Source organism: Mesoplodon bidens (genome assembly GCF_964165515.1).
Source record: "Mesoplodon bidens genome assembly, chromosome: 18".
NCBI classification, from domain to species: domain Eukaryota; kingdom Metazoa; phylum Chordata; class Mammalia; order Artiodactyla; family Ziphiidae; genus Mesoplodon; species Mesoplodon bidens.
The window spans coordinates 28,699,736-28,713,516 of NC_138175.1; the positions used below are offsets into that span (position 1 = coordinate 28,699,736).

Below are 13,781 nucleotides of genomic sequence, written 5' to 3' on the forward strand. Positions count from 1 at the left end.
CCCCCTCGCCAGCACCACAGTTAACCAGCCTCATCTTCCCCTTCAGTATCTGGTGACCACTCCCAGGACCCATGTGCCTCCAGCAGGCTTTCAGGGGTTAGAGAAAAACCAATTAGCTTTTGCTATGCACTTGGCCTGCATCCGTTGGGAGCCATAATTTTTGAACAAGAGTAAATTCAGGAAAAAGAAAGATATTTGGAGGATGTATTTATCCATCAGATTTCTTCTTTTAATTTGAGAATGCAATATCTGAACTTGCACTGGAAGACTTTATTTCCCTTCATTGTAGCATTCTACGGTTTTAGCTACGGTTTCAGAAACAATATAATCAGCGTGCCCGGGAATATCTGATTTTTGTCCTGCATGTTTGAACTCATTTTGCCCCTGATTATGACACTTTTAAGCCTTGTTTATTTTGTCTTTTCCTGAGAAATTTAAAAAATGAAAAACTAGTTTGTCTCAGGAAGCCACTTAATAAAGTAATCTTTAAAATAAGCAAAAGTTCCCTCTATAATGAAAAAACAGAAAAACTTAAAGACATCTTGCTTATTCATCTTTCTTTAAAATACATGATTTTCATCAGCCACATTTCTCTCCTTGGCCACATCACAACAGGAACTTAAATTGTGGTTTTTCGGGTAGACAGCTCTCTTTACCTCCTGCCTGCTTGTCCTAAGCTGGACTCCTAACAGTTTTGAGCAAAGACTGCATCGTACTAGTTGTGTGACTTAGGGCAGGTTTTTAAACTCTCTGTTCCTCAGTTTTCTCATCTATAAAATGGGGATAACAGTACTTAGGGTTGTTGGAAGGATAAAAAGAATATGTAAAGCACTTAGGGCAGTGGAGAAACTACTCAATAGGTATTAGCTTTTTTTCACCTACCCATGCGGGCTGTACTATTTGGGCACCCAAGCCAGGCCACACAGATACCACTTCTCATCAATACGAGAGCCCACAAATCCCCACCCTCCAGGGCCCTCCGCAGGCTGAGGCACTGGTTGCTCTTAACCACCTGCCAGGCAAACCAACGGATCCCTTCTTTCAGGCCCCACCAGCTAGCAGAGCTCCAGTGCCCTGATCCACATGAGGCCAAGGGGCTCCTGTGGCCCTTTGTGAAGGGATCCCCAAATTAGATCAAGGGCATACCCTGAATTAGCTCCACCATGGTGGCAGTGGGGAATGGTAGGGATAAAATGGGGACAGAGGAACCATGTGGACGTGACTGAGTCCCAGGCATCCCATGCATGCCCTGTTAGCTGGTCCTGAGAGGTGCTGAGTGCACACACACACACACGCATGCACACACACCCCTTCGGTGCCACCCAGGCACATGCTCCTGGGCTCCTCTCCCCCCTCCTGCCCAACTTACTCCAGCTGGCTGAGGTCTTCACACTTGCTCAGCAACCAGCAGAGAGGCTCCACGTGCTCCTGGCTGAGGCCACAGCCTGTGAATCTGCTGCAGGAAGGGGTGCAAACCGGGGATGGGGCCACTCAGACCCTCTGCCCTGGCTAGTCCTGGGTGTGGCCTCTGAGTTTCAGTGGGGCCTCACCCAAGCTTGGATTCTCTGGAAACATCCAGCATCCACCACTCCCACCTCCCTCCAGAGCAGATCCCACCAACATTCTCCCTCTGGGGAGGTGGTTCTCAAAGTGTGGTCCCCGACCAGCCCCACCAGCATCCCTTGGGAACTTGGTGAGAGGCATATTCTGGGAACGCAACCCAAACGCGCTGAATTAAAAGCTCTAGGAACAAGGCTCTCCAGACTGATTCTGATTCAAGGTGAACTACAGCTCTTGGGGGTCACTTTAATGGACAGACATGAGGGTGGAGTGGAGGAGACTAAGGGTGATGTCTGCTCCTACAGAGGGTTATTGATGCTGGAATCAAAAGGAATAGTAAGTGTCTTTGAGAGGCCTACACCGAGACCACACAGTAAGGTAAATGAACAGCTTATGGCCAGCCAGCAACTTAAAAAAAAAATCTTAAAATGAGAAAGTACCTAAAACCAGTATCTAAAATTTTTATCATTGTTACTCTCCTTCATGATTTTTCCCATAGTCCTAAATTCCCTATTACCCTACTGTTGACTTCATAGTTTTAAATCAGCTCATTCTTCTTATTTGATGCATTTATTGGAAAAGGAAGCCCTGTATCACTCACTCCAGTGGAAAACTGGCATTGCCTGCCCCAAACAGACCATAAGCATAAGGATACAGGAAATATGAGAAATATATCATCATTAAGTTCAAGCCAGACACTGGCACCTGCTGAGAGCTCTCTCTTTGTTTAAAAGGGAGCTTAGCAAATGTTAAGAGGTGTGGTAGACACGCTAACACCTAACTGAGGCTTCCTCTTGGCCTTAATTAGAGAATTGAAAAGGGAGGAATTCAATGAAGCTGAAGTACTCTACTATCGGCCCAACCATCCCATCCTGGTCTTTGTCCTACATTTTGGAAATCACAGACTTGGAAACTATGAAGGTATTCTAGAAGTCACGATAGTGTTGGGTTAAGACAGGAATTGTAAAGTCTACAGCCCAAGACCGCCTGCTTTATAAGACCTGCACACTAAGAATAGTTTTTCCATTTTCAAACAGTTGAGAAAAAAATCAAAAGGAGAGTAACATTTCATGACACATAAACATTACATGGAATTCAAGTCTCAGTGTCCATAACTCCAGTTTTACTGGCACACAGACACACGCCTTCATTTACATATCGTCTGTGTTGCTTTCAAGCTAAAACGGCAGGGTTGAATAGCTGTGATAGAGACCCTATGGCCTGGAAACCCCCAAATATTTACAATCTAACCCTTTACAGAAGAAGTTTGCCTGCCCCTGGGCCAGGAGCGCTATAAGACTCCCTGGATTCAAGTCCCAGCTGTACCCCTTCTTGCTGCATGACCACAGCTGTGAGGCTTATAGGATGTAATCTGCATGAGGCTCTTAGAATGGTGCCCTACAGATGCTCAGCAAACATCAGCTCTTTATTTATTGTTATTTCGCAGCTGAGGAGGCTGAGACGCAGAGAGAGGGTCTGGTCCAAGGTCACTCGCTGAGCCAGTGGCATCAAATAGCTACCAGAAATGTCATCTCTGTACTTAGAGGTTATTCCCTGGCCCCATTATCCTGTGCAACGCTGGCTCCCCTCTCACCGAGGCAACCACAGAGCACTGGTCCAAGAGTCAGCGGTGTGGTGCAGGGGGACACTCATAACCATGAGTGCCTCTCGTGCTTTACACATTGCCTCAATTCCTCTTTGCCAACGGCCTGCAATATAGTGTCTCCCTTCTCCAGCTGTGGAAGCTGAGGATCGGAGAGGTTAAGGAACTTGCCCAAGGTGCCAGGACCTTGTGGGGTTGGGATTTAAAGCTTGGGGGGCAGGTTATGAAGTCCTTTTCCTCAAACCAGGCCCCTGAGCTCTAATCCTGTCTGCTGTCTGTGGACTCCTTGTTTGCCCGTGACGGAGCCCAGCCCTCTCAGTGTGTCCTCTGCTCTGGACATCCAGGAGGCAAGTCTGCTCGTCCTCAATCCCCACTGGCTGCTCGGGCACAGTTCCGGGGGACTTACCTACAGCACCCGCCTTCCTGCTCCTCACTAGACCTGAAGTGCAGGGTCGCGTGATGCAGGGACCTGGAGCAGACAGCACCTGGGTCAGCCACCCTTGACCACAGCCTCAGCATGCCCCCAGGGGGCAGGCCCCCCTCCTCCAGCAGCTGAGTCTCTGACGTGGGTCCCACTATCTCCATCCTAGCCCCTCACATCCAACAGACTCCAGGCACCACCCTCCTAGGTTCCGGTTGTCCCAGGGCAATGCTCACCTGAGATCCACCTTCTGAACCCGCGGGCACAGGCTGAAGATGTCAGCCAGCAGGAGGGGGCTCCTTGGGGACAGTTCCATCTGGGTCAGCCTGAGAAGGAAAGGGGCAGGGCCCTATGTGAGCAAGTTGGAACCAAGCAAGATCAGTGGGCAAGAAACCTGGACAGGCTGGAGGTGAATGAAAAGGATGGGGGGGCTGGTGGGTCAGCCAGGCATTAAGGAAGGAGACAGGGACTCAAGAGGGAGAAATAGGAGCTTGAGGTCAAGTGGACTGAGGTGTGAGTCCTAGTTCTGCTTACTGGCTGTGTGTCCTTGGATAAGTGACTTAACCTCTCTGAACCTCAGTTTCCTTATCTGAAAAACAGAACTACTTACACACCTTCCTCTAGGGTGTCATGAGGACTGAATCATATCACGCTTGTGCACTGCCTAGAACGATACCCACGCTTATTGTTATTATTATATTGTTTTTATCCCAAGCACTCATAGGTGAGTCCTTGCTGACAAGGAGCAGGAAGCTTTAGGTCCTTAGAGTTTCTCAAGCTCAGCATTACAGAGATAATTCTTTGGATGTGGGGGCTGTCCTGTAGGAAGTTTAACAGCATCTCAGACCTCTACTCACTAGATGCCAGCAGGAGCATGACCTCCCGTCCCCTCTGCCATCATGACAACAAAAATGTCTCCATTGCCGAATGTCTCCTGAAGGGCAAAATCACCCTCCAGCTGTGAACCACTGCCTTAGAGAAAGTGAGATGCTTCCACCTTGCCCTTGGAGGCATCCTTGGTGTCTCCATTTCCCTCGCTCCATAAACCCTCCATCAGCTTGTCCTGTTAGTTACACCCCCAAGATCCACCCTGAATCTACCTACTTCCCTCTCTCCCCACCAATTCCCAGCCCCCATCATCTCTTACCCTGGCTGTACAACCCCCTCCCTGCTCTTGCTTCCATGCTTGTCCCGGGTCCCTTCTCTACCCAGCAGCCAGACTAAGCTATTGAAAACACAAATCGTTGTTCTGCCTTGGGCAAAATCCCACACTCCTCCCCACAGCTACCAGGCCCTGTGTGACCCGGCCCGGGTTCATTGCTCTACCTTCTCTCCTACAACTCTGCCGGCCACTGTGCTCTGGCCACACTGGCCTTCTGCCTGTTCCTTGAGCCCATTGAGTTCAATCCTGCTTCAGGGCCTCATGCATGCTGTTCCATCTCCTTGGAATGCTGTTCCCTGCTTTTCAAAAGGCTGGCTCCCTCTCTTCCTTCAGGTAGCACCCCAGTGTCCCTCCTCAGAGGCGTTCCCTGACCACCCCTGCCATTGTCTAAATCACCACCACAATCACTCCTTACCACATTCTCTAGAAAAATACTTTATCACTCTCTGAATTCATCTTATTTGCTTTCACTTTGCTTGTTGACCAGCTCCCTCTACTACAAGGTAAGCTCCAAGAAGATAAGGACCTTGTCTTTATTTTTTCTCTCTCAGCTGTGTCTCCAGCACCCCAAGCAGTGCCTGGTCCACAGGAGTGCACAAACAGTATGGACTGAATAATACTGGGTTGGCCAAAAAGTTTGTTTGGGTTTTTCAGTAAGATACTATAGAAAAACCCAAACGAATTTTTTGGCCAACCCAATACAAAGCTTAAGCACTGGTGAGGATCAGGCTGGCTACCTCATTCCAAAGACAGATGAGGAGTTGGGGGCTGATGCTGTGTGACTTGGGCATAGAGAAGTCCCTCTCTGGTCTGAGGTTTCCTATCTATTAACGTTAGCCCACAACTTCTGTGTCCAAAGGAACCCTTCCTGATCCGTCCTTTCCTGTCAGGGTGGGACCATAGTGGATTCTGTAGTTTGACATGGGCTCTGCCACACTTGCCCACCTCTGGGAAGTCACACATCTCCTCCCTCCCCTCCCAAAAGGACTCAGGGATAAGTGAGATCCTGGATGTGATGTCAGCTGTCTCAGGTGTCCCGGAGATCCTTAGCAGGAGTACTTATATTGATGTTTTTAATGGTATGATTTAACTTTCTGTTGTATTTTTCCATATCAGCTGTAGCTGCTCTTGCCCCCTGTTGGAAAAATATTTAAAGTAAATCCTTTTTAAATTCTAACCAGTCTGAGCTGAAATTAGAAAATAGAGTTTTAAATACTTTGGGGATGCTGCTTAAATTCCCCTGTTACAGAATTAGATGGTGACCTTTAAAAACTGGTGTGTGGGGACTTCCCTGGTGGTGTAGTGGCTAAGAATCTGCCTGCCAATGCAGGGGACACGGGTTCGAGCCCTGGTCTGGGAAGATCCCACATGCTGTGGAGCCACTAATCCCGTGCGCCACAACTACTGAGCCTGTGCTCTAGAGCCTGCAAGCCACAACTACGGAAGCCCGCGTGCCTAGAGCCCGTGCTCCGCAACAAGAGAAGCCACCACAATGAGAAGCCCGTGCACCCCAATGAAGAGCAGTCCCCGCTTGCCGCAACTAGAGGAAGCCCATGCTCAGCAACGAAGACCCAATGCAGCCAAAAATAAATTTAAGAAAATAAAATACATAAATTAAAAAACAACAACAACTGGTGTGTGATATATACATGACCTACAACTATAAAGTCTCTTTATAGGAGTAGGTGACCTTTCTGTGGGTGGAGAGGAGAATGATGGCCCATTTGTCACAGGCCTTCCATTCTTCAAGGTGCTTTTAGAGCAACTCTCTTGTTTGAATCCCAACCCTGGGGGAAGGGTTGAAGAATATTAGTCCCATTTGTCAGATGAGGAAACTGAGGCTTAGAGGGATCAAATAACTCCCCCCCCTGAGGTTGATAAGGTATTAGGGAAGAGCTGGAAGCAGACTTGAGCTCCCAGTTGTGCCAGGTAAAAGGATGAAACAGCCCAAGAGAAGCGGGGAGGGGGCAGGAGGGGATGGCGTCGCAATGCAAGAGCCTCGGCCCTGCACAGTGAAATGGGGAAACCAGTCTTACTGCAGCAGGCTTAGCTCAGGGAGCCGGGGTAGGTGATGCAGCAGGGTCTCCAGGCTCTGGTCACTCAGGACCTTGCAGGACAATCTGTGAAACAAAGCATCTGAATGAGGTGGGGAAACCTTGGGAAAAGCTAGATGGGTCCTAAGCCAGGACTGCCCAAAACACCCCCTCTGAACACTGGGGTCCTTGAGTTATCATTGAGGCAGGAGGAAAAGGAAGGTCATATATGCTTGGAAAATGCTGGGTTAAGCCCCATTAGTTTTCTTTGCTGCAGGACTTCTCAGAGCCTTTAATCTGCCCTCGTGCACTGTGAATTTCTAAAGGGCTATAATAGACATTTTTCCCCCAAAAGGCATGGACTAGTAGGATTATCATTTTGAGGGCCATGAAGACTGGTACCCTGGAGAACACACCTGTTAAGAAGAGAATGCCGCCTTAACCCAAAGTAGTGAACGTGATGGTGGCAATTCAAGAACGTTAACAGGTCAGCAAAGGAGAGATGCAGGGTAGCTCGGGTCCCTGACTGCCCATCAAAACCAGACCAACCAGCTGATCACTTGTCTAGATAATTCATCAGAAGCCAGTCCACTTAGGAGAAACTCCTGATACCCATCCTTTGGTCTCTGCTCTAGCTGGAGGACTGGGTCAACCAGAGTATCTAAGCACCTTGGGGTTTACATACAGCCCTCCCTGGGAGTCTAGAGCCACTTCCTGAGCCCCAGAGGCGTTTGGACTGTAGTTTCCTTCTGCCTTTCTCCCCTTTTGCTGCCCCTTCTCTCTGTCCCTGTTTCTTTGTCCCCTGCAGGCTGCCCTTTCCCCTCACTGGGGCTGCCAGGAGCCTGGCCCATCTCCATCGCATTACTGTCTGGCTGAAGGGGGACCCAGCTTCACCTTGGGGGGAACAGTAAAAGGGGCCACCTATGCTTCTGGAACTGGAAGCGAGGAGCCTCTGCCAGGGCCCAGGCTGTAGGCTCAGCTCTACCCGCTCTGTCCCGGGATTGGGCCTGGGGCGCTGAGCACAGGCAGAGCAGAGGCGTTCACTGAGGGGTGGTCTGACCACAAACACCAGTGGCTTTCTGCTGGACCCCAAATACACACAGTGCTACAGGCTCTGCTTGGGGTCAATGTGGGGTTTACACTGTTTGTTTTTGTTTTTTTTTAAGCAACAGAACCTTTACCTTTATTTTGCCATTTGGAATGCCAAAATGTACACATCATGTACCATGGTGATGGGTGATATTAAAAACCAGGGGCAAGCGTGGGGGGAACTCTCTGCACTAGTTTTGCAACATTTCTGTAAAGCAAGCCTTAAACTATTCTAAAATAAATGGTTTATTTGAAAATTCATTGGTTCCACACATCCTGATATTCTAGGAAAGCCACAATGTTCTATTACGAGACAAAGTTCACTGCAAATCTTGTTAAGATCCTGTATCTGTTTACATCAAAACCGCCTTCCTCTGTATCCATAAGTGTTTGAACATGGAGAGAAGTATGGAAGGACACACCCCAGGTGTCAACATGGATAATTAGCTTGTTGCAAGGACCAGAAGGCATTTGAGACGGGAGCCAGAAAGCAAGAAAAAAAAAAAAACTGTAGCAAAATGGAAAAACACATATGGGGCGATGTAAAATGAAATTGCAGAATGCAGCTGGTCTGTGATTTCGAACAGGAGAAAACTTGTATATGCAAATGGAGAAGGTCACTAGGACAAGTGACAACACTGAGTTGACGAGGGACGGGGTTATTTAGATGAGGGAGGTTTGTCTTGGGTTTCTTTATTTTAAGGTAATTATTGTAATAAAATTACAACGATGATGAGGGAAGGAAAGTCTGACCGACCACTTTGCAGATGACAAAGCTGAGGCCTGAGGGGTTAAAGCCATTTGCCCAAAGTTACCCAGCTTGTTGGTGGCTGAGCCAGGACTCCTGATTCTAACCCCAGTCTCTGGTCACAGACCCAGGCGTTCTGGGGTGAGCTGGTAACCCAGGCTGGGGGATGCCCTGAGGAGGGGCCTTCAGAATGAGAGGTTCCAGCCACAGAGGCAGGTCCAGCTGGGTGCCAGGGTGGGGCTCCAGGGGTGATGGGGTGCAGACTGGGGCTCCCAGGTGCCCTGAGTTGAGCCGATGGGGAGATGAAGCCCTGGGCTCGGGATGGCCTCTCTCAGTGGGAGGGACGAGGTGCCTGAAGCTGGGGCCATTGGGAGGCAAGGAGCCTTCCACCAATGGGTTAGGGAACTCCCATGGCGTAGGGCTACGGGGTCTGGCAGGAAGGGACCAGGGGGGACTCATCCGGTCTCTAACCAGGACACCCCACCCCAGGTCACTGGGCAGGTGCCCACGCTGTGCCCCTGGGGCTGTGTCCTCCGTACTTACTTGACTTCCAGAGGCCCCGGGCACTTCTCCAGAGTCTCACAGAGGCGGGAGAGGCTCAAGGGCTCCAGCTGACATTCCCTGAGGCTGAAAAGGGGCAGCGGGCAGGGCGAGGGGGTCAGGGAGGGCTCAGGGTCCCTGTCCAGCCCCAAGAACTCTCCTCCCCAACCTGCACGCCGCCAGCCCCTGCAGTGCCAACAGGGCACACTCTCCACCCTTTACAGCCCCCAGTCCCCCCACTCCGACAGAAACAGTCAAGGCCCCCTGAGCGCCCAGCTGCCCTCGTCCAGTCCCAAGTCCTCCCCACTGCCCCCACCTACATCCAGGCCATCGTTGTCACTCGCCTGGGCCACTTGAACACCCCCTGGGTTCCCCCTCTTGCCTCCCTGCCATCCTCCACCCTGCCAGCATCTTAGCTTTAACAAATACAAATCTGGCAGCCTCTCCTGTGCTGAAAACCCTCTGTGGTTCCTCCATTATCCTTAGGCTAAAAGCAAAACGTCTTTCCCATGTCTTCACTCACTCGCCTCCACTCTCCCTGTATAATAAGCTCTAGCCACACAGAAATGCTTCCCCAGAGCCATGCCTTCACTCCCCTGGGCCTCTGCACGAGCCGTCCCGTCTGCCTGGGATCCTGCCCACCCTGTCCCCAGAGAACCCTGTTCAGGCCCCAGCTAACATGTCTCTCTTCTTAGGTGAGGAAATCAAGCCCCAGAGAGGGGAGGAGCCCAGCCAGGGTCTCACAGCCCCTCATGGCAGAGCTGGGAAGTCTTCAGAGAAAACAGTGCAGAATCTTCTCTACAGGGGACGCCGGAGCCAGCACCCCCCGTCACCAGCCCTCACACTTCTTCCCCCTTCTCTCAAACTCTCTTTCCCCTGTCTCCCAACCCCCAGGCTCTCCACTCCCTCACCCCTTACCCCACTGTGGTTACCCCTAAACAAGAAGTGGGTAAGATGGTACCAGAAGCTCCTGGAGATGCGGCGCTGACCGAACCCCAAGAACTGGGCTCCAGCTTGGAACTCTGGCAAAGATCCAGCAGCCAACAGATCTCTAGGAGTGGGGAAATCATTTTGAAAGGAAAGTTCAAGGCATCCACATTGGAAGCCTAGACTCATTAGCCGGGGCTGGAAGGGGCCCTCGGGACAGTCAAGCCCCTCCCTGTACGGATGGGGCAACTGAGGCCCAGGGAAGGGAAGCCAGAGTGAGGATGCCAGCAGCTTATACCTGTCCAGGTGGGCAGCACCTGAGCAGGTGGAGGGGAGCTAGGACAGAGCCCTCCTCTTTCTGACCATTGGTATCATCCACCTATCTGTGCCTCAATTCTTTTGGCTTCAAGAATCCAGAGAGTTCCCAGAAATGGAGACCCTAGCTCGGCAAGCAATACCACCCCGGTTTCAGGCAGCCCACCTGCTACGGCAGTGTTTTTCTCTAACACATTAGCTGGAAATGCACTCTGCCCAGCTGGCCCCGCTTTAGGAGCCCTGTGTTTTTTGCCCAGGTGAGACCAGGGTGCCGGGCTCCACTAGGGGGCAGCCGAGAACACCTGCGAAGAACTAACTTCACCGCAAAGATGTGGAAACTTTTTCAGAGCACCAACGGTTCTTGGCTTCTCTAATGTGATACTCAGAGTGTGAAAGGGCAGGGATTCATATGAAGTCAGGACGCTGCAAAGTGCTGCAAAGGTCCTCAGTGGCAGAAGCACAGCGGCTCCCCTCCACCCTCCCACACATCCGCTCTCCTAACACCTGCTCTGCTGCAGCATCACCCGTCAGCCCCTCCCTCCCATGTGCACTCCTTCTTAGAAAAGATTGAAAGCAGCTGATTACTGCAAATTCATATGGGGGAGGGGTTACAGAAGTGATTAATTCCAGCCTGCCAGACCTGGGCTAACAGTCAGCATGGGTCTGGGGGTTGGGGGCACCTATAAGAAATGGGGACCAGAGAGAGAGAGAGAGGGGAGGCCCCCCGAACCTCAGAGCTTTCCCTCCTTACCTGTCTCTTCCATCACCTCTCAGGATGACGCGTTGGCTCTCAGAGCTGCAGGCAGAGAGGAGGCGGCAGCCTGAGAAAGGGCCAAGGGCCCCCTTCCCAGGCAGCAGTAAGAGACCAGACAGGCTGGGTCGAGGAAGACGTGGACGGTGGCCTGTTTTCTCAGCAGATAGGACAATAAATATACGTACAAAGCACACCACCGATATGAGTTCCTGTGATTCTCACAATAAAATTGTGAGGTAAGGAAGTGTTTGTTTATTTTTAACATCTTTATTGGAGTATAATTGCTTTACAATGGTGTGTTAGTTCCTGCTGTACAACAAAGTGAATCAGCTATATGGGTACATATATCCCCATATCCCCTCCCTCTTGCGTCTCCCTCCCACCCTCCTCTCCCACCCCTCTAGGTGGTCACAAAGCACCGAGCTGATCTCCCTGTGCTGTGTGGCTGCTTCCCACTACCTATCTACCTTACGTTTGGTAGTGTATATATGTCCATGCCTCTCTCTCACTTCGTCCCAGCTTACCCTTCCCCCTCCCCGTGTCCTCAAGTCCATTCTCTAGTAGGTCTGTGTCTTTATTCCTGTCTTACCCCTAGGTTCTTCATGACATTTTTTTTCCTTAGATTCCATATATATGTGTTAGCATACAGTATTTGTCTTTCTCTTTCTGACTTACTTCACTCTGTATGACACACTCTAGGTCCATCCACCTCATTACAAATAACTCAATTTCGTTTCTTTTTATGGCTGAGTAATTTTCCATTGTATGTATGTGCCACATCTTCTTTATCCATTCATCCGATGATGGACACTTAGGTTGTTTCCATCTCCGGGCTATTGTAAATAGAGCTGCAATGAACCTTGTGGTACATGACTCTTTTTGAATTATGGTTTTCTCAGGGTATATGCCCAGTAGTGGGATTGCTGGGTCGTATGGTAGTTCTATTTTTAGTTTTTTAAGGAACCTCTATATTGTTCTCCATAGTGGCTGTATCAATTTACATTCCCACCAACAGTGCAAGAGGGTTCCCTCTTCTCCACACTCTCTCCAGCACCTACTGTTTGTAGATTTTTTGGTGATGCCCATTCTGACCAGTGTGAGGTGATACCTCATTGTGGTTTTGATTTGCATTCTCTAATGATTAGTGATGTTGAGCATCCTTTCATGTGTTTGTTGGCAATCTGTATATCTTCTTTGAAGAAATGTCTGTTTAGGTCTTCTGCCCATTTTTGGATTGGGTTGTTTGATTTTTTGATATTGAGCTGCATGAGCTGCTTGTATATTTTGGAGCTTAATCCTTTGTCAGTTGTTTCATTTGCAAATATTTTCTCCCATTCTGAGGGTTGTCTTTTCGTTTTGTTTATGGTTTTAAGGAAGTATTCTTACCCCTGCTTCACAGATCAGGAAACTGAGGTATCAAGAGATGCAGTGACTTGCTCAAAGTGGCACAGCAGGTAAGTGGTAAGCCTGTATTTGAACCTGGTCTGTCTGCTACCGTAACACCCATTCTTGGAAGGGGGGAGGGGAGGAATAGGTGGACTTCACCTGAAACCAGGGCTGCCCCCTAGTGGATGATGTGCTTTGCCTTGGCCAGGGCCGCTTGGCTAGGTGCCTTCCCTTCTACACTCTCATCAGCTCCAGAGACCCCACAATTCAGGCAGGTCCCTGAGAACTCAAGCTCCCACCAGGGAGCTCCCAGTTTCCTTAAAAGTCTCCCAGGACAACCCAGAGAGTAAGTACAGGAGAGTCGATGGATTGTGCCCCGTGGTGAATTTGGAGAAATTTGAGTGTCCCTGGAGCTATATTTCACTCATTCGTCTATTCATTCATTTCACAGACACTCATTGCATGTTCACTGGACCTGGTATCATACCAGGGCCCTGAGGATGCTATATCGTGAATGGGACAGATGAGGGGCAGAGTGGGGTCCCAGGGACACTCTCACCTGAAGTCCAAATGCAAAAGCCACGGCAAAGTAGAGAAGCACTGGGTCAAACTGAACACAGCATCCAGGGACAAACCGTTCTCACTGAGGCTGGAGAAACAGAGGGATGAGGCTGACAGAGGTCACTCAGGACTCAGAAACACCCTCTTGGTGGTCAGAGCACAGGGCAGGGGCAGGCTGTCCCTCCCTGTTCCAGACGATGGAACACACTGAACCCCGGATGGTCAGAGCACCTCTGCCAACTCCCCATTGCACAGATGGGGAAACTGAGGTCCAGAGAGCAGCAAGGTCTTGCCCAAGATTATGAGACATGTTGGTGACAGAGCTGAGATTGGAACTCAGTGGTTCCCTCCGTCTATGATGAATCTTTGAGCCAGACTTGTGCCTCAGTTTCCCCACCTGACCAAGGAGGGGCAGTGCCCAGTGCAAAGTGAAAATGTGGGGCCTCTTGTTCAAGGAGCAGGAACAGAGCTTTCCCTTTCTTTCGTGGTCAGTCTGTCCTGGTGGTTTATATTTGCCACTTAACGCTGCACTCCTCAGGCACTGGGAGACTGGCAGGCGAGTGCAGACCTCACAGGCCGGGATCACACCAGGCATTCTCAGTACTGAGAAGGTCATGGGGGATTTGCCCGAAAGCTCCAATTTGCATAAAATTTGCCTGCAATGGCGGTGAGGGCTTTCCCC

At 50.2% G+C, this 13,781-nt stretch overlaps 1 protein-coding gene across 9 annotated transcripts in view; it reads right to left on the reverse strand.

The window, feature by feature from the left end:
* Positions 1–13,781, reverse strand: part of NLRC5 (NLR family CARD domain containing 5) — a 111,074-nt gene that overhangs the window by 25,785 nt on the left and 71,508 nt on the right. For all 9 annotated transcript variants that reach the window (XM_081215248.1, XM_081215249.1, XM_081215250.1 and 6 more), the window contains 8 exons: positions 13,098–13,187; positions 11,150–11,194; positions 10,118–10,207; positions 9,160–9,243; positions 6,783–6,866; positions 3,821–3,910; positions 3,570–3,632; positions 1,370–1,456 (listed from right to left, as the gene is read on the reverse strand). In XM_081215248.1, the coding sequence (XP_081071374.1) occupies positions 1,370–1,456; positions 3,570–3,632; positions 3,821–3,910; positions 6,783–6,866; positions 9,160–9,243; positions 10,118–10,207; positions 11,150–11,194; positions 13,098–13,187 (633 nt within the window). The remainder of the gene's footprint in view (positions 1–1,369; positions 1,457–3,569; positions 3,633–3,820; positions 3,911–6,782; positions 6,867–9,159; positions 9,244–10,117; positions 10,208–11,149; positions 11,195–13,097; positions 13,188–13,781) is intronic.